General features: G+C 36.7%; 1 protein-coding gene across 1 annotated transcript in view; it reads right to left on the bottom strand.

Annotated features, from left to right (window-relative positions):
- The window catches only part of LOC148956195 (polypeptide N-acetylgalactosaminyltransferase 3-like), a 122,897-nt gene that overhangs the window by 23,250 nt on the left and 78,617 nt on the right, over positions 1-21,030 (bottom strand). Inside the window, exon 6 of the mRNA XM_089089707.1 lies at positions 8,420-8,606. Coding sequence (XP_088945833.1) covers positions 8,420-8,606 — 187 coding nt within the window. The remainder of the gene's footprint in view (positions 1-8,419; positions 8,607-21,030) is intronic.

Here is a 21,030-nt window from a genome sequence, read left to right as displayed (position 1 = left end):
CCTCCCCACAGAAATATCCTCTGGACAATTCAATCCAGGGGAAAAATTTACCTCGGACAATTACCCTTAACGTCTCCAAGCATAAAATTAAATCGGTAAAGAGAAAGCAAGACATATAAAGAAATTTCGTATAGGAATTCTGGCAAATTCATACAGTGTAAAATTTCCCCTGAAAAGTTCACTCACTGGAAACCTCCCTCTCCATGGAAAATTCTCCCCATGCAAAATCCACCCAGCAAAAAATTCAGCCTCCCTCCCCTCCCGAAAAATGTATGCATATTACTTCCCAATAAAAAAAATACTATACGTAAACAATGGGGAAATTTTATAACTTAAAAACCTTTCTCCAGGGGCTGTGGGGGTCATTTTATCTCCAAATACATAGTTATTGGGTCCTTCTACTATGCTGAACAAAAAAGCTATCTCATAATTTTATCAGACAATTTTGGGAAAAAGATGGCGTGGGAGGGGGCCTAGTTGCCCTCCAGTTTTTTGGTTACTTAAAAAGGGCACTAGAGCTTTTCATTTTCCGTTAGAATGAACCCTCTCTCGACGTTCTAGACCCATTGGGTCGATACGATCACCCCTGGGGAATACAACAAAGCAAATAAACACGCATCCGTGATCCTTCTTCTGGCAAGAATAACAAAATTCTACATTTTTGCAGATATGAGCTTGAAGCCTTTACAGTAGGGTTCTTTTATACGCTGAATTGCAGTGACGGATCCAGGGGGGCGAGGGGAGGGGAGCCCCCCTAGCGTACTCTAAAGTAATGTAAATTACTTAATTAACTCAAGTTTGCGTTAATCAAACTTGCTCCTAACGCAAGTTTATCGGATCAAATCAACCTATTTTGCGCCCCCTCCTAAGAAAAATCCCGGATCCGCCCCTACCAAATTGAGTGTGTGATTTCATCAACATTTCACGACTTCTAGAGGGTCTTTCCCCTTTTTTTCGAAAATCAGGCAAATTTTCTCAACTATCAAAAATTTTCAGGCAAATCAGGCTTTTGGTGGGTAAGACTTAACTTAATGAAAATTATATATTTGGAACCAGCATAATAAGGCAATTCTTGTGATATGTCTATTGGTATCAAAATTTGTATTCCGTTTTTTAGAGTTTTTATTGCTATTTAGCCGGGTCGCTCCTTACTTACAGTTCGTTACCACGAACTCTCTGATTACACATCAAAATCCAAACAGAAATCATTGAAATGTTGATCGTTTTTTCTGCGTTATCAAAAGTATTGTATTGATAAAACTTTACAGTTTCATGAAATGTAATTAAACAAATAGAAAAGGTTTTTCAACTAAAGTAAGGAGCAAGTTTAAAACTTAAAACCTATTGAAATTACTCTATATATAAGGGGGACTGCCCCCTTCTCAACACCTTGCTCACAAAACAAAGTTTTTAAGTGCTTTGAAAAAACTTTTTTTTTCCAATTGCAAATCTTCTTTAAAAATTTGGTCAAAAGCCAAACTTCATAGTAAAGAGTAAGGAGCTAAGTAGGAGACAGCCCCCTCCATTTAAAGAATAATCTGTTCAATAGGTTTCAAATCTGTTTTTGCTTTCAATTGAAAACTTCCTTTTTTTTATTTAATTTCTGATTGTTTTCCAAATCATACCCAGGCCTAACCAAGATATAATTTGAGGTACCGGCCCCTTAAATCCCTAGTTAATCGCTTTTAAAATTTATAAATCAATAAGTTTGCGTTGATTAGTACCGTCCTACATTTAAATTTGGAATTTCAGTTTTGGATAAAATTCGAATATACTTCAAAAATTGTCAATGAATAGCAATTTTGGTAAAAAGTCCTTGTTAATATTACTACTAAAGAATTTCGGTTGGATGAAAAGGAGTATTATTGTTTGTATTATTGATGGAAATTCTGTGAAGCTTTTGATCTTCTACATAACTGAAGCCATCACAACCTCTACAATAGGATTTTCTTATCGATAAATACCTTACATACATTTGTTTAAATACATTGAAGCACTTCATATAAATAGACAAACAAAAATATTAACATTTCTAACTATTGAAAATTTAATTTCTATAGCAGTTTTTCCCACTCCAAAGAAAATTCTTGCTGGGGCTGATCAGGGCCTGCCTTGCCTTTTCCACCTCTGTGCTGGTAGATATGGGAATGTAACGTTTTAGCTGAATAGAGAAACATTTTAATTAATTACTACCCCCCCCCTACCTCTTTCAACGTTTATCTGAAGCCTCATGAAGAGTAGGCAGCTTTTCCATTAAAATGTATTTTTTAGGAATCTAACCGATCCCCAACTAAACAATGACTCACCCCCATCCCCCCGCATTATAGCTGATACGCAATTACAGATTACCAAACGTAACCTAAATTCATTACAAATAAAGCGAATCAAATTGGTTGAATCCAATAGTGCCACCGTGTGAAAATACTTTATTTGTAACTGGGAAGCCTAAAATATAGTTATTGACACTTTTAAATCAGCTTCTCAGAATTTTAAATTGATTGCAAATTCGTCCTCTTTAGAGTAAAGTCGTAATTTGGTGCCCTACAGTGTCAGAAAACAAGACTTTCCCCTGGCCCAATCTTTATGATCACTTACAAAAGAGCTTTAAATTTACGTTTGAATGAGCTCCCTACCATTTATCTTGGACCTTCGGTTTGACACAATCACCCCTGGTAAAAACAAAACAAATAAACATGCATCGACGATGTTTTTTCTGAAAAAAAAAGGAAATTCCACATTTTGAAGATTGGAGCTTGATAGGGTTCTCTGATATGACGTATCTAATAAAAGAATTTCAATAAGATCATTTGCTTTTTTGGGGTGTTTCCCCTTTTTTCAAAATCAGGCAAAGTTTCTCATATTTTTGGTTTTGGGTCGGTAACAATAAACTAAATAAATTGGACAGATTAAGAATCAGTAAAAACATCCCATACTGCAAGTTTAACTATGGTCATGAGCAGTACATTTTCAATTATCATGAACGTTGGTCCATGTCACTTTTTACTTCCAGTTTTTTTTTATAGCAAACTATTTGATAAGTTTCTCTTGTGTCGGAATTTTTTGAACCTGTTCATTTTATTTAGTTGAATAGGAAAATAAAAAGAAAGAGGGTCAATTTGACAGCTGGATAGTAAGTTTTTTTTTTTTCACAATTCTATTTTTTTTAATGTCTGCATGTATAAAGGATTTAAGTTCGAGGGGGAGAATTGTCCTGTTATGAAAGAGGTACATTTTACATGGCCGTTATAAAGTCAAAACGTTAAAAGACAATTCTACATCTATTACAATCTACCAAAGCAATAAATCTTTCTGTAATTTTGGTTTGAGTTTGATTTTATTTTTAGATTAAATGCATAATAATCAAATATATTATTGATTGAATAAATTTATATCTTTGCCAGGAATCCTTGTCGTTCAAAATTTACTGTATTTTGTTTCATTTTCCAAGCAATTTAAATGTTCTTTTTGTTTGAGAGTTTTTTCCTATAAGTATTAAAAAAAACTTATTCCTACGAAAATATATTCCCTGTCACCCAACTACCACTGCTGTTTTGGCGTCTGTCCCCTTGGAAAGTTTTCTGCCAGCACCCTTGCAAGGGTGTACAATGGAGTTGACAAGTCAATAGCCCCTCACAAATATCTAGTCAACTAAAAGCTAAACGACATCGAACAATCAAGTATTTTGAAAGGCTTGGAGTTAAATGAAGCAATTGTTTAGTATTCAAGAAATAGACCGAGAGCAGAGTACTCCTTTACATACAAGATTAGAAGTAAACTTAAACAAAGGGGTTATTTATCATAATTTTCAATTCAGGAATGTCCCATGGGGAAGTATTATCACCACAAAAGTAATCTAGTTAGTCTTAGAGCTTCCCTTACGGCAAGCAGGTCATGAGCTGATTTTTGAGTAGTTTCAAGGATATGAAAATTATGCTTCTCGGAATTATTTGATTCATTCACTTATAATTTATTCTAGAAAGCGTTTAAGACTTCTTAATTACCAACATTGTTATACATATCAGGTATGAAATAGCTAAATTAAACTGGAAAATTTATTGCATGGGCTACAACTTGAGATTAGAAGAAATTAAACTATCATAAAGTGCTGCTGAGAGATTAAAAATATCAAGGAGCTTCAAAGATAATTTAAAAAATATATGTTCAGACAAGTATTTAGTATATATTTAGGAAGACATGAGCCAGCTTCAAGCGACGCCCCCCGTAGATCACTTTGACACAGGAAAGAGACCATGTGGGTAGAGCACGGGGAAAGAGAGAAAGAGAAAGAGAGATAATGTGTTTTTCTAAAACTTTGTTATTTTAGCAGATGTTCTGCTCAATCCATTTATAAATTCAAATAAGTGAACACATGGCAAAATAATCCACCATCCTAACATTAAAAGGTCGTAAAACACGTTCTACGAGACGTTTTAAAATTCACGAGACGTTCTACGAGACGTTAAACGAGACGTTTTCGTAGAATAAAAGGTCGAAAAAGCGGTTCTAAAACCTGCATCCTCGTGTCACAGAATAGTGCCAAACAAACTATTGCAAAGCACTCAACAGCCAATATAAACAGATCTAATATTGCAAAAATCAATCAAGTTTACAAAAAAGCATTCCTAACAGGATGGACATTATTGAACTACAAATGGAGATTTATCGAGTTTATGAAGGGAAAATTTAGTAGAGTCCCCAATGCACTTTTTCAAAGCGATAAGTCACCCGAGACCTGCTCACTAACGAACACAGCCCCTCCAACCCATACTGTCTGAAGCTAGTCTTTTGACCACCTCCAAGAAAATCCTCAAGACTTAACAAGAAATAGAGGTACCGAGGTACCCGAATACAAATGGTGGAGCAAAGCTCAAAATACAAAAGTTACCTTGTACAAAATGGTAGATTCCTCATGTTCTTATAAAATATAAATAGAATTCTTATATAATTTACTTCTAATAAAATTAAAGATATATTTTACATTTAACAAAAAAAAAACTAGGAAATAAATCATAGATAGAAGCTATAAAGATTTGATATCATTGAGTTAAAAGTAAAAAAGTGAAGGATACCACCCTGAACTTTTGGACCTACCCAACCACAGTCACCTGGCTGCACAACGATTTTAGAGAAAAGAGGTACTCACTTTGAGCAGTCTTAAGACATGTTAAATCCACATAAGCTGCTCTCTTACTATAAATTAATTTAAAAAAAAAACTTTCCGAAAAATAAGTTTTTCAAAGAAAAGTAAAGGCCATTTTAAACTTAAGCTCAGCAGATACTAATACCTGTTAAAATTCAAACTCAAAACAACCAGAAATTACTATTAAAGAATAAATGAAGCCCAAAAAGAACAGAAATTAAATAAACAATCATAGGAAAAAACATACAACAAGTAATAATATAAATGAATAAATAGATCTTAAAGCGAGTAATGCTTAGATTGAATATCAATATCAATCTTAAAACGAAAAAAGATATGTTCCTATTGAAGCATAAATGAAACTTTAAACGAACAGAAATTAAAAAAACAATCAATGCAAAAAAACATACAATAGATATTACTTTAAATTAATAAATAAATTTTAAAACGAGTGAAACTTAAATTGAATATGCAAATCAAGTTTGAAACGAACAAAGATTACAATAAACAAGAGTTTGGGTATCACCTCCTTCTCTCACTGTAAAAGTCTAAATCCTACTGCGTCATTGGCGCTTAACTGAAAACCAATTTTTGAGCCATCTCTGAAGTTTATACGAGAATCCCTTTCATAAGAACCATATATGTCGCAGGGCATAACTTACAACGCCTGCCCCTGGGCCCTGGGGGGTTGTGTCGACACTGGACTTTTTGTTATAATGATCTTTGAACTATTTTTAACAAAATAGCTATCTCAAAATTTTTATCGGATGCGATTGGGAAAAAAGGATTTGGGGGGGGGGGCTGTTTACCCTCCGATATCTTTTAACACTTAAAAATTGAACTAGAACTTTCAATTTCCAATCAAACGAGCCCTCTCTGAATTTTATAAGAATATTCCTTCCATAAGAACCATACATGCCCCCAGGGCATAACTAATAACCCTTACCCTGATGACTGTGGTGGGAGTGTCCTGATCAGACATATAATTTCCAGAACTTTCTACGACGTTGAACAAAATGACTCTCTCAAAATTTTTATTGGATGTGTTTAGGGATATGGTGGGCGTGGAAGGGGTGTTAGTTGCCTGCCAATCACTTTCGACTATTAAAAAGGGTACTATCCGTTCAAATTTCCAATCGAATGAGCCCTTTCTGAAGTTTCTAAGACAACACTTTCTATAAAAACCTTATATGCCCCAGGGCATAACTTATAATCCTTTCCCTGAGGGCTGTGAGTGGGGGAGGTTGTTATCCTCAAAGACCTAATTTCCGGAATTTTCAACTACGTTGAACAAATTGACAGTCTAGTGGATCTGAGTGGATATGTATTGGAAAAAGGCGGGTGTGAGAGGGGCATTAGTTGGCCTCCAATCTCTGTCGAGAGTTAAAAAGGGCACTACTCCCCTCAATTTCCAGTTAAATTAGTCCTTTTTGAAGTTTCTACGACAAGGCTTTATATAAAAACCTTATTTGCCCCCAGGGCATAACTTACAACCCATGCCCTGAGGGCGGTGGGGCGTGTCCTCCTCAAAAACATAGTTTCTATCTGGAAATCAACTACGTTGAACAAAATGGCTATCTTAAAATTTTGAGTGGATGTGTTTGGGGAATTGGTGGGCGTGGACGGGGTGTTAGTTGCCTTCCAATCACTTTTGTCCCTTAAAAAGGGCACTAGAACTCTCGGTTTATAATCAAATGAGCCCCCTTTGAGGTTTCTACGACGACCCATTCCATATGAAGTGCCTCTGGAAAAAAAATATAAATAATAAATAAATAATAAAACACTGGAGCCGTATGGCCTTTACTATAGGCAACGCTATAGCGTTGCCTCTGATCTACTGATAGACTTGGGCCTTATTCTATCCTCTGTAATATCTGTACAGATATCCTATATAAAGAGGGCTATTTAACAAAGATGGCATGGCACGGTTATAGAACGCTTCATCAAGCATCGATTTCATTCTTACACATTCCTACTGACCCTTATTTTAAGAAATATTTGGATTTCAGAGCATTTATCGACTAATTTCGAATGAACCCATCTACTTTGGCTTTGGGAAAAAAATGAGCTCTAACTTGGCATTTTTTGTGAATACCCTACACTATTGGGTGTTTTACAAGCAAAATGGTATTTTGCTCTCAACTAATATCTTTTTTCATCGATAAATTATTTTTCACCAGCACGAGTCTTATTTCCTTGCTTGCAAAAAAACACCGGGCGAATAAAGCAATTAATACAGGAATATTCTGGCCATTTTTTGAAGGCCTAATAACCATGATTTCTAAAAAAGAAAAATAAATAACCGCCAGAAAACCATCTTTAGTTCTAACTTCTTATTTTCAATTGATGCTTGTACAATAAGTCACCAACTTTCAACTACAGCAGACAGGCATAAATTTAGCTGTAGATATAAATTTGGTACTTGTGTACATAATGGTACATACTCGAGAATACACCGGTTTTATCTCTCTGCATTAAAAGACAATTAACTTGCGCTCAGTTGAAAACACAGTTTATATAATTATCCAGTATGATCATTCTCTATCTCACCCCTTATAAAAACCCGGATCGGGGTGCGAGTGCTCCGGAAAACGTTTTTGCAGATATAAGCATAAGCGAAGTCAGATTTTTTCATGGGTAGACAAGTCAGACTGTGATCTAATCGGAAACAAGTGGAAACCCGCTATTACGAATAAAGCACTTTGTTGGAAACAATGGGAAACAGACTAACCCGCATTCCCGCTAATGCAGAAATAAGTGGGAGGAGCTTTTTGTTCGCACCAAGAACGAAGACCAGAAATGATCTGCGATAAACTTACTGGATAATTCTATAAACTGTGGTTGAAAACAAGTGACGGGCGACAGAATACATTGGAATATTATAATTTGGGCTATCTATTTGCACATCAGGGGGGGGGGGGGTTAAAGCATTTGGACAGGGTGAAGTTAGAAAACAATCCTTACTTCATAATACGCAGAATAATTTTAGTTAACATATTTTGCATGCAGATCCGCTGTACTTTACCCCCGCCCATCTAATGTGCAAACATATAGCCCAAATTTGTTTCTAAAGTATTACATTTTCATCATATTTTAGTATATTTTATTAGGATTAATCTAACTTCACTTCTATAGTGTGTACCATAATATACACAAGTACCGTAGATTTAGATAAAGAAAGTCAAGATACCCCACGCTTCATATCGTTAAAGTCAATTATTAACTTTGGACGACTCGAAAAGGGAATTAGAGGCTAAAATCCTGAAACAAGCACAATACCTTCGTTTAGCTTAAAGAAGAAGTCTTTCCATTCATCCATCCAAACTAAAGCAACTCTTGCGAGGTTACCATACAAAACTGAGGTTACTCCGCCCTCTCTTGGGTAGGTGTATGGAGATTGCTTTCGAAATATATGAGCCACATGGGAACATGGTGCTATTTCAACTTTACCACCACACATCCATAGCTGAAAAAATAGAATATACTAAATAGCATAAAACATATGTAAAAAAAAATGATATATTATTAAAAAAAAAAAATCTGAAGTATGTAGATTGTTTGCCTTGACATGTCGGGTGCATTGAGACAACCAAGCTACGGCGGGGATAACGTTACAAAAAAAACACTTAATTTAAAAACAAATTGACTTAGAAACTTTCTGGATCCCGCAAGAGTGGTCAAATCAGAATCTTTAAGTTTATATTCCCAAAGAAATTTTCTGTTTGTTATTCGTAGGATTTTAGTGCTTCAATGAAAGACAACAGTTTCGCTATCATTTGTTAACTGAGAATCAGCTTTACTATTCACTGAATTGAATTTTGACGGTTTACTTAGTATTTTTTTTTTTTTTTTTATATGGAAACCGATGCTTAACAAATATTTCAAACGTGTAGAAATAGAAAATTTTGCTTTTTTTAAAGTAAGTTTAGACCCAGTAATCGTTTGACGTTTGACTATTGAATCTGACGATATACGTATTACGTCCTTTTAATGTAAGTTGCAGCTATATGCTAGTCATCACGCCAAAACAGGCGTAATTTTCTTTCACTCCGGTCAGCCAAAAAATTACTGGCATGTGCACTGGTGAAAAGAGCTTGAGAGGAGGTAAAATGGTGAGAAAAATTATTTTTTCGTTTCTTGACACCACAAATAGACCAAAAATTACTTTTCTATGCATAAAACTTTCTGGGTACAAAACTGGCCCGGAGGGGACCTTAGTGATAACAACACTCTTATTACGAAAATGCTAGTTGTATCGAGCCCTGGCGCAAACATTTGTAAATAATAAAACACAACTCTTTTCTAAAAAATTACCTTGACATGTTATTTAAAAAAATTGAAAAAAAAGAAAACATGGAAGATTATTAATAAAATGGTGGATTAGGTTAAGCGCATATTCAAAGGCGTCAGCAGCTTCAGCCTTAGAGAAGATGAAAAATCAAGCAGATTTTTCAAACTCTATAAATAAAATCCCCCTTGGAATCCACCCAAAATCTTGAAGCAAAAGTATTTAAAAAAAAAATCAAAAAAAAATCTACGGTTGACTGACGCACTGGCCTTGGGAGGGTTTGAGGTGCGGCAGCCCTTTTCTTATTTGTGGCAATTCCTATTCGTGCTCAGTTTTACTTTATGATTCATTTTGATTTATGTTAGTTTTTAAATTTATATTATTGTATGACTTCATTTCTGCTCGTTTTGGGTTTGAACATGGCTCTTAACCTTTCTTTGGACAACTTCTTTCGTGGGTTCTATTTTCTTTTTTTTTAATTGCAAAAAAGCCACTATCTAATCCCAACAAACAAAATAAAAAAAAATTAACAAATGAGCATTCTTACATAAAAATACATCAAACCGTTAGTGGTAACGAACTGTAGGTAAGGAGCGACCCGGCTCATTAGTAACCGAAACTCTAGAAAGCGGAATTTTGATACCAATAGGTGCATCAAAAGAATCCGATTTTTATGCTAATTTCAATATATCAGTTTCATCAAGTTTAGTCCTACCCATCAAAAGTTACACGCCTGAGAAAATTTTTCTTATTTTTGAAAAAAGGGGAAACAAAAGGTCATAGAACTTTAATGAAAATCACACCATCAGATTCAGCGTATCAGAGAACCCTACTATAGAAGTCTCAAGATCCTATCTGCAAAAATGTGGAATTTTGTATTATTTGCCAGAAGAAAGATCACGGATGCGTGTTTTTTTTTTTCCAGGGGTAATCTTATCGATCCAGTAGTCCTAGAACATCGTGAGAGGGCTAATTCGAACGGAAATGAAAAGTTCTAGTGTCCTTTTTAAGTGAACGAAAAAATTGGAGGGCACCTTGGACCCCTCCCACGCTCATTTTATTTCCCGAAGTCACCCAATCAAAATTTTGAGATAGCCATTTTTTTCAGCATACCGTAGTCGAAAATCTAATAAATGTGTCTTTGAGGATGACTTAATCCCCCACAGTTCCTGGGGGAAGGGCTGCAAGTTATGAACTTTGCCCATTGTTTACATCAATGTATAAAGATAATAGACATTATATCACTGTATAAATATATTATTATCTATATACAGTGGTTTGCATATATTATTGGTTAATGAGAAGCATCAGAAGGGATTTTTTTCTGGTGGGGAGTCAGAGGAGGGGATTATGGGGGAGGGTCTTTACAAGGAGGATGTTTCCTTGGAGGAAGGGACATTTCTATGACGGGGGTGCCGGATTTCCCAGCATTATTTAAAAAACGATCAGAAATTAAATAAAAAATAAAAAGTGTTTTCAACATGAAAGAAAGGAGCAACATTAAAACTTAAAACAAACAGAAATTATTATGTAGAGGGAGGGGGTTCACCCCTTAGTCAATACCTCCCTCTTTACGCTAAAATTTTTTTAGTACTTTCAAAGAACTATCTATTCTAATCAACCAGCCTTTGTGATTCAGGGATTTGTGATTCGAACAAAATTCGAACATAGCGTAAAGAGTAAGGTATTGACTAGGGGGCAAAGTCCCTAATATACGTAATAAAAAAATACGAATATAGAAGCTCGTTATGTAAGTTAACTCGCAAGTTACGTCAGAACAAAATTTCGAGAAAGCCATTTAGCCAAAAAAAGTAAAATTAATATGCAAATTTCGTTTTAATTATTCATGTACGGGGACCCAAAATCAAATCTGCATTAATTTAAAAACATTCAGAAATTAAATAAAAAAAACAAGTTTTTTAACTGAAAGTAAGGAGCGACATTAAAACTTAAAAGGAACAGAAATTATTCTGTATATGAACGGGGCTGTCCCCTCCTCAACGCCTCGCGCTTTACGCTAAAGTTAGACTCTGTCTCACAACTTTATTTTTTAAAACAAAAAAAAACTTTAGCGCAAAGAGCGAGGCATTGAGGAGGGGACAGCCCCTTTCACATACGGAATAATTTCTGTTCGTTTTAAGTTTTAATGTCGCTCCTTACTTTCAGCTAAAACAACTTGTTTTTTTTTTAAATTTAATTTATAAGAAAAACTGCCGCTAATACTCTATAATTTTCCACCTCCTTGACCTTCTACCCCCCCCCCCCCTCCCTCCGCCCAATAGATAGTTTGATGGAATGCAATCCTGTATAGTCGTTAGCCATACTATGCATAGGCTATGTCTTTACAATAGCCCTTTATTTTTTATGAACTGTGTACATGTTTAGGGACAAATGTTGCATCCTGTGGCAGAATTATCTCTTTAACTGGAAGAATGTCCATATAGTTTTTCGATGGTTCTATGCCGAATTTTCACTTTTTATCATTTTGGCCCTGTTCAAACCAAAATTTCTGTTTTGCGGCAAAAAAAACTGGCAAAAACCCATACTTTACTGTGGTAAAATCTAAAATATGCAGTTATATACACATATCTTGTCGTTAAGTCTAACCCAATTGGCCTCATCAAAATTTGAGAGTAATGATGACCATCCTCTTCTGGTCTCGCTGAGAGTAGTAGGCACAGGTAGGGGCCTACTACTGCTAGTTTCATCAGTAGTAGTTTCCAGCTACTGGCCACAAGGCAGGGTGTTGTTGTAGAATACGCAACTAAGATTGGATGGAGTGAAGCTAATAATGGCTACCAAAGTCATACTCAAGGGGGGATAAATCCCCTTGGACATATTAATCACTAACAATGCCATAAGAACAATCCCTTGAGGAGCAGCCCCTAGTGTGGAGAAAGAGGTTCTCTTGCGAGTATCGGTTCTGTCAATGAAGTGTCGCTTGCCAACAATGGCTAGCTAGCGGTGGGGGATTCTAGCTCCTCTTTTGAGAAGCTGTTGCATGCCCAAGCTGATGTGAAGCTGGCGGGAGCTGTTTTCAGGCAGAGAAAACAGTAAAGGGCACCTTGGGACTACCAAGGAAAGCTCTTTTACAATAAGAAGAAAAGATATCACCGAGCTATATCTCAAAATATCATACTCAAAAGTGTAGCAATAGAACAGTTTCTATTGGTGCTAGATCTTATTTTATCAATTTTTTGCCCCCTCCTCACCCTCCCACCTTATCATCATAGGAACTTCGGAGGGTGCTGATTCAATCAGAAATTGAGAGTTCTAGTGGATTTTTAAAGGTCAAAAGTGGTTGGAGAGCCGTCAACCCAGGGCTTTTTTTGGAAATTGAGAGTTTCAGTACCTTTTATTTATGCCCGGTACTTTTGTGACCTCTTAAGACATCTGATCAACGTGTTGGTGCACTAATTTTGTTCAGAATAGTTGAAAATATATTAAATTTGAGTCTAAGGATGACAGAATCCCATAGCCACTCAGACAAGGGCTGTAAATCAGACAAACTGTCAATTCTTTACTTATATATTTTATAGTAAAAAAACGGAGAGCATGTTTAATCATGGGAGTCCAGTTGCGTGACACGTTCAGGGATTAATTTCTTGGTCAAACAGATCATCAACATTTTGTTCTGGGAACGGAGAGGGCCTAGGGACCCTGAAATAAAACAAAAACCCTGTTTATCCTGATCAATCTGAAACTTACAGCTGTAAATCCTTGGGCAAAGGACCCAACTGCGCAAAAAAAAAATATTCAAAGAATTTGTCCCTTTGTAATTGGTCCTTCCTTTAACAAAAGGGACTCATAAAAGGATCGATTTTCTTCGATTGACCTAAGACTTATATGATGTTTTGAGCTTGGGGGAACCCAATGCAGAAGCAAAATAAAAAAAGGCGTTTTCCTCAAAATGCAGTAAAAAGGGCGAGAAAAGTACCAAAAACTTTTCTCCCACCCACTGCGAATTAAAATGACTATCTTAGAGACATGAAGAAATCTCATTCGATTGGAAATGATAGTTCCTGTGTCCTTTTTAAAGGCCTAAAGCTATTGGAGGGCAATCAATCTTCCCTTCGGTTTGTTTCCTGTCATCCGGACCTCCTTAAACCCCTATGATATCAAATAAAAATTTGGGATGTCTGTTTTGCTCAAAAACTTCGAATTGTCGTAGGATTTTCACAGGGGGAATTTACCATGGGGAATTTTCTGAGGAGTTCACCACGGAGGAATTTTCCAAGAGGATTTTCCAGGGGGAATACGCCTAGCACCACAAGATGGTTTGGAAGATAAAGTATGCACAGGCGCAACAACTGTTAAGAAAGGCCAGTGAATATTTTTGCAGTCCTAGAAAATGTCTTATGACTATTAACTCATTCTTTGCCGTATTTGCACCGTATTTGTCACCTTCTTTCACCGTACTTGCAACTTCAAGACAGTCCTTCAGATAAGGAAGGAGCGAAGGGAACATTACTCTTTTAATTTAGAGGAATGGAAATTGGCTACGCGGCCAACAAGGGTGCTGAGAGGAGTGGCAGCTTCCCCCTTATTGCGGAAACTGCGGGTTTTAACGACTAGCGATAGTTTGCAAAATTAAGTACTGGAAAAGAAAACAGCTGAGTTCGAAATTTGTTGCGAAAATCCAGCATAGAGAGGAGAGATCTTGAATATAACAATAATAAAAAACACAAATAAAAACAAATGGTTTTCAAATGGAACTGAAGAACTTGAAACTTCTGTCTGCGCTAAAATTTTACTTTTTATTGCAACACTTAAAATTGGCGCAATGCGATAAAAAGTATAACTGTTTCATTACAGTAGTTTGAGAATGAAAACACTTATTTGGCTCTACTCGCTGTCTGTTAAATCTTATCCTATATAATTAATCTGTTAATTCTTCTTTTCAGAAGTTTTGAAAGGCAATCAATAAATAAAATACTGGCAATCGTCAACCGGCTACATTTTGTGTATTCTAAAATGCTTTCAGGAAACCACAAGGCCAACTTCAGAGCACTGAGCAGGAGGTTTAAAGGGTCAGCTACCCCAATAATCAACAGGACAGTATCTGTTCAACTTCTCCCCATCACTGCTTCATTTGAAAGAAAAAACTGATTTTTATTTGATATATGTAACGATAAAACCATAAATAAATGTATAAGAAAATTTTTAATAAAATTGCACTTGCTGAATAATGTTGAACTTCGACAAGGTTCGCAATGGACTTAAGGTCAGGGAGAAGATTAATAAGGACTAACTTATGATAAAGTGAAAGGATAGAGATTTACTTGTAAGGCTGAACCATGAGCCCATAACAATTGTAGTTCTTGTCTAGAGTTCAAAGAAGATCATGTTAGCAATCATTATGAAACTAGTAAGTTCTATTCATTGGTTTGTCCTTTAATTAACAACCAAAAAAGTTGCAGATTAACCATAAAAGTGACTAGAATCCTTAAAAGATGTATAGAATAAATTAAGCGCTGTACATAGAAAATTAATGAGAACTATATATTATATAGTATAAACTATAAACTATATAATATAATATAGTATAAACTATATAATATAAACTATATATTATCACCTGGGGCTTAGTCAGGTCATGGGTGAGTTCAACAGTCTATGAAATCCTTCCTGCAATAATTCAAAGAAGTATTATTGAGTATTTTAATGTATTTAAATATTAGTAAAGTCCCGTAAAGTTTGTCTAACGCATACCAGTATAGTCCATCTATTGAATTCTACAACGCCCCCGTACCAAACAGGATTTTCTGGTAGGTAGTCCTATTTTACTGGTCATTACACCTTTGCCAAGAGGAACGAGCATAACTTGATTGGTGATTAGGATTTGAATATTTTTTAGGTTAAATCCGTGGTCATTCATCTGAAATTTGATTAGTAGGTTTTTCTTTTTTTTTAAATTGGCTAATAGGTTTTTAAATCTATTACTACGAACGCTACATGCATTCAATTTTTGGAACTAGGAGCGAGATTGTGTGATGCTATAAGACTGGTTTCGTTTCATGGGTTCATTAATAGAAGGACTATGTTCTTGAAAAGGGTAATTACGTCTTTAGTTTGCGAGATTTGTGAATTTTTTGCGAAAAGATATTTGCGTAAAGGTATTGCGATGGTTAAGAATGCCTCACGGGTAATTAAAGAATGGGATGCTTGCATCAGCAATACAAAGAATAAGCTCAGATACTTAATAGATTTGACGCTTACAATAGACATTGCTAGAAAGTATTCAATAACTTAATTGAAAAGTAACGATAGAATGACATTGTGACTTGACCTAGCTTTACCTCGCCGATGTGGTCTGTATAATACATAAGTAAAGTTTGAAAAATATTGTCAATTTAAAAAGACCTGGCTGAAGGGTTTTTTGGGGGACGGGTTGCAGGGAGGGGTGAGTCGCCCGCGGGGTCAGTTCAAGGGGAGCCCGGTGCTCGGGGGGTGTTGGTTAGACACGGGATCAGATACAAGGGGGGGTCAGTTGAACGAGGGTTCAGTTAAAGGAGAATTGAGTTCCACGAGAGTAGTGCTTTGTCGTGGTTTAGCCGTGAGGTCCCTTAACACAACCCCAAAGGGCTCCGATCCCCCCACCCCAACCCCGAAGGAACCCCCGGTCCTCAAAGGTTCTCTAGGCCCCCCAAGGGGCCGTGGTTTACCTTGTAACTTTTACATTCTCTTGATTTTCAAAGTTCCGTTTGAAGGACTCTGTTTTTATCCGGGGGCTCAGTTAAAAGGGATACTGGTGCCCGAGGGTCTTGGTTATCCAGGGATTAAGTTACAAGGGAGGTTCAGTTGCACGGGGGCTGAGTTAAATGGTAATTGAGTTCCATGAGAGTAGTGCTTTGTCGTGGTTTAGCCGAGAGGACCCTTACCACAACCCCAAAGGGCTCCGATACCCCCACCCCAACCCCCAACGAACCCCCCCGTCCTCAAAAGTATCAAGGCTCCCAAAGGGGCCGGGGTTTACCATGTAACATTTACATTCTCTTGATTGTCAAAGTTCCGTTTGAAGGACTCTGTTGTTTTACGAGGGGTTCAGTTAAAGGGGATAAAGTTGCACGGGAGTTTTGGTTATACAGGGGTGCAGGTACAAGAGGGAGTGAGTGGCCCGGGGGTTGAGTTAAAAGAGAATTGAGTTCCACGAGAGTAGTGCTTTGTCATGGTTTAGTAAAGAGGTCCCTTACCACAACTCAAAAGGGCTCCGATCCCCCCCCCCCCCACTCCCCGGAAACCCCCCGGTCCTACACGGGTCGCTCTGGCACCCAACGAGCCGGGGGTTTCCTTTTAACTTTTAAAATAAAATTCATTTAAAATTTACGTTTTTAGGAATCTCTTTTTTTAAGCCAGGGTTATTTTTTATTTACATGGTGTTCGTTCAAAAAAGCGAGAATTTCTGTTAAATAATTAATTCTTATATTTTTTACGTTCAATTGAAGGCGAGGATATCTGTTAAATAAATAATTTTTATACAATTTAGAATGACGTTACGGGGTTTGAGGGAGCTCTATTGTTTTATGCCGTTTGATTTCTTATTTACATGGTATTCGTTCAAAAAGCGAGGATATTCCGTGTGATTTTTTTTTGGGAAGTTTAATGAATTTATTAGTTACCGAGAGTTCAATGACTCCTCCCCTCAATGACTTCCAGGGGTTTTATGACTCCTCACAATGAATTCAGATGGTTTTAGGACTCATCCACCTAGCCATAACTCCATTCAACCTTGAGCGAAGATATAAAAGTTTGATGAAGTATTTTTCTGCTTAACAACTACATTAATAACTTCCAAGATGATAGGTTTTTGTGCAAAACTTAAAATGTCAAAATATGCTTACAGTCCTAACAATTACGCGCTGTGATTGGTCAGAGACATAATTTGACTTTCCCATTAGTATTATATGGCAGGTTATTGACACTACCTAATCTATTGCATTTATTAAATCAGTATTTTTTACGCAGTTGAACAATAAACACATAAGTCATATCCTTAAAAAAAAATTTAATATGGATCATTTTAATAAAGTGTGTTTACATAACAAGGTTATTGTAGCATTGAATGCTGACAAAAAGAAGTATTTAAACTTTGAAGCAAGTACAGGTGGTAGCACTATTGGAAATGTATGCATGCTTTGTCATGACAGTAAGGAATTAAATTTGTTTGGAATACCGAAAAAATTCAACTCTTTTGTTGGTGGTTATGCGAGATTGAGATCTCCAGAGATGATTGCACTCAAAGAGAATGCCAACATAAAAATAATCATTGATGATAGAGGAAAACTCCTTGATAATGTTGCAGGTAACACATTACGTACTGATACATCAAATTGTCACCTTTCGAGTATTAACATTCAACGTAAGTTCAATAAAAGAAAGGCCTACTCTTCAACTAATATCTTCAAGCATATCTTGTCTATATGCCAAAACTGTTATCTGTGTAAAAATAATGTGATAATAGACAGGAAAAGTGCCAGGAAAATAAAATTGGCATTGTCAAGAAAAATCACGATGGAATATAAAGATGAATCGATGAAAAACAAAGCACCAGCAAACGTTACTGCCATTGATCAAACAGTCATTGAACCAAATAATACCAAAGACGAAAAGCATATTGAGCCTTCGGGGTTGGGGTGGGGGGATCGGAGCCCTTTGGGGTTGTGGTAAGGGACCTCACGGCTAAACCACGACAAAGCACTACTCTCGTGGAACTCAATTCCCATTTAACTCAACCCCCGTGCAACTCAATCCTCCTTGTAACTGCACCCCTGTATAACCGAAACTCCCGTGCACCTGTACCCCCTTTGACTGAACCCCCGTAAAACAAGAGTCCTTCAAATGTAACTTTGAAAATCAAGAGAATGTAAAATTTACAAGGTAAACCACGGCCCCTTGGGGAACCTAGAGAATCTTTGAGGACGGGGAGGTTCCTTCGGGGTTGGGGTGGGGGGATCGGAGCCCTTTGGGGTTGTGGTAAGGGACCTCACGGCTAAACCACGACAAAGCACTACTCTCTTGTAACTCAAATCCCATTTAACTCAGCCCCCGTGCACCTTAATCCCCCGTGTGACTGAATCCCTGTAGAACCGAAACCCTCGTGCACCAGTATCCCCTTTATCTGAGCCCCCGTCTAAAAACAGCGTCCTTCAAACGGACCTTTGAAAATCAATAGAATGTTAAAGTTACAAGGTAAACCACGGCCCCTTTGGGGGCCTAGAGAACCTTTGAGGACCGGGGGTTCCTTCGGGGTTGGGGTGGGGGGAACGGAGCCCTGTGGGGTTGTGGAAAGGGACTTCACGGCTAGACCACAACAAAGCACTACTCTCGAGGAACTCAATTCACATTTAACTCAACCCCCGTGGAACTTAATCCCCCTTTTAACTTAACACCAATACAATCAAAACTTCTGTACAAGTGTTTCCCCTTTAACTGAACCCTAGTGCAACTGACCCATCTATGCAACGCATCCCCCTCAAAAAACTTTTCAGCCATATATTTTTAAATTGACAATACATTTCAAACGTTACTTGTGTATTATACATACCACATCGGAGAGGTAAAGCTAGGTCAAGTCACAATGTCATTCTATCGTTACTTTTCAAGTAAGCTATTGAATACCTTCTAGCAATGTGTATACATGTGTGTACTTGTGTGTACAAAAATACATCTTCGCTCAATCATGCTTTCTTTACAGAAGGGGGGTTATTGAACTTATCCGCTTCATTTAAAAAAAAGGTCAAAAATTATCATGTAAAAAAAATTAATTTTTGGTTAGGAAAAAATAAAACGGCTTAAAACAACAGATCCCCCTCAAACCCCGTGAAGTCATTTTAAAAGGTATAACAATTATTTATTTAACAGAAATACTCGCCTTCAATTGAACGGAAAAAATATAAGAATTATTTATTTAACTGAAATTCTCGCTTTTTTGAACGAACACCATGTCAAGAAAAAATTACACTGGCTTAAAAAAACAGAGTCCTTCAAACAGAAATTTGAAAATCAAGATAATGTAAAAGTTACAAGGTAAACCACGAAACCTTTGGGAGCCTATAGAACCTTTGAGGACCGGGGGGGGGGTTCCTTCGGGGTTGGGGTGGGGATCGGAGCCCTTTGGGGTTGTGGTAAGGGACCTCACGGCTAAACCACGACAAAGCACTACTCTCGTGGAACTCAATTCCCATTTAACTCAACCCCCGTGCACCTGACTCCCCCTTGTAACTGAACCCCTGTATAACCGAAACTCCCCCGTGCAACTGTATCCCCTTTAACTGAACCCTCGTGCAACTCACCCCTCCATGCAACACATCCCCCTCAAAACACTTTTCAGCCATTTCTTTTTAAATTGACAATATTTTTCAAACGTTACTTATGTATTATAGAGACCACATCGGCGAGGTAAAGCTAGGTCAAGTCACAATGTCATTCTATCGTTACTTTTCAATTAAGCTATTGAATACTTTCTAGCAATTTCTCTTGTAAGCGTCAAATCTATTAAGTCTCTGAGCTTATTCTTTGTATTGCTGATGCAAGCATCCCATTCTTTAATTACCCGTGAGGCATTCTTAACCATCGCAATACCTTTACGCAAATATCTTTTCGCAAAAAATTCACAAATCTCGCAAACTAAAGAAGTAATTACCCTTTTCAAAAACATAGTCCTTCTATTACTGAACCCGAGAAACGAAACCAGTCTTATAGCATCAAACAATCTCGTTCCTAGTTCCAAAAAATGGAATACATGTAGCGTTCGTATTAATAGGTTTAAAAACCTATTAGTCAAGTTTAAAAAAAAAACCTACTAATAAACTTACAGATGAAAGACCACGGATTTAACCTAAAAAATATTCAAATCCTAATCACCAATCAAGTTATACTCATTCCTCTTGGCAAAGGTGTAATGCTCCTGTAGAATAGGACTACCAGAAAAACCTGTTTGTACGGGGGCGTAAGCAAAGTATAAGGTAACATACTACTGATTACTATATGATCAAATTGCTCCTTGCTTGCTGTTTGTTACCATGAACCCCCCCCCCCCCCGGAAAAACAATATAAACAAAACGAACCTGAAGGCTTTATCATTTTTTTTCACGGAGAGTCTATTCTTTTAATATTTTGTAAGTTTGTTTATGCTATTAGATTTGATTGATATTTTTAAACTTAATAATTTTCAAATAGTTCGTGGTAACAAATTGTAAGTAAGGAGCGATGCGGGTCAATAGTAACCAAAACAAATAAAGACGGGATTTCGATACCAACAAATGGATCAACAGAATCGAATCACTATGCTGATTCCAAATATATAAGATTCATTAAGTTTAGTGTTAGGCATCAATAACTATGAGCCTGAAATTTTTTTCCTAGTTTTTGAAAAAGGGGGAAATAACCCATAAAAGTCAAGGAATCTTAATGAAAATCAAACCATCAGATTCAGTGTATCCGAATAACCTAAATTAGAAGCTTCAAGCTTCCACTTGCAAAACTGTGGAATTTTTTATCACAAGAAAGATCACGGATGCGTATTTATTTGATTTTTTTTCCAGGGGTGATAAAATCGAACCTATTGTCCTAGAATAAAGAGAAAGGGCTCATTCGAACGCAA

Source organism: Artemia sp. Qi Xiang Cuo, chromosome 1 (genome assembly GCF_049724085.1).
Source record: "Artemia sp. Qi Xiang Cuo chromosome 1, ASM4972408v1, whole genome shotgun sequence".
In the NCBI taxonomy this organism is placed as follows: Eukaryota; Metazoa; Arthropoda; class Branchiopoda; order Anostraca; family Artemiidae; genus Artemia; species Artemia sp. Qi Xiang Cuo.
The sequence above is the reverse complement of the archived record's forward strand: the minus strand, read 5'-3'. Positions and strand labels throughout refer to the sequence as shown.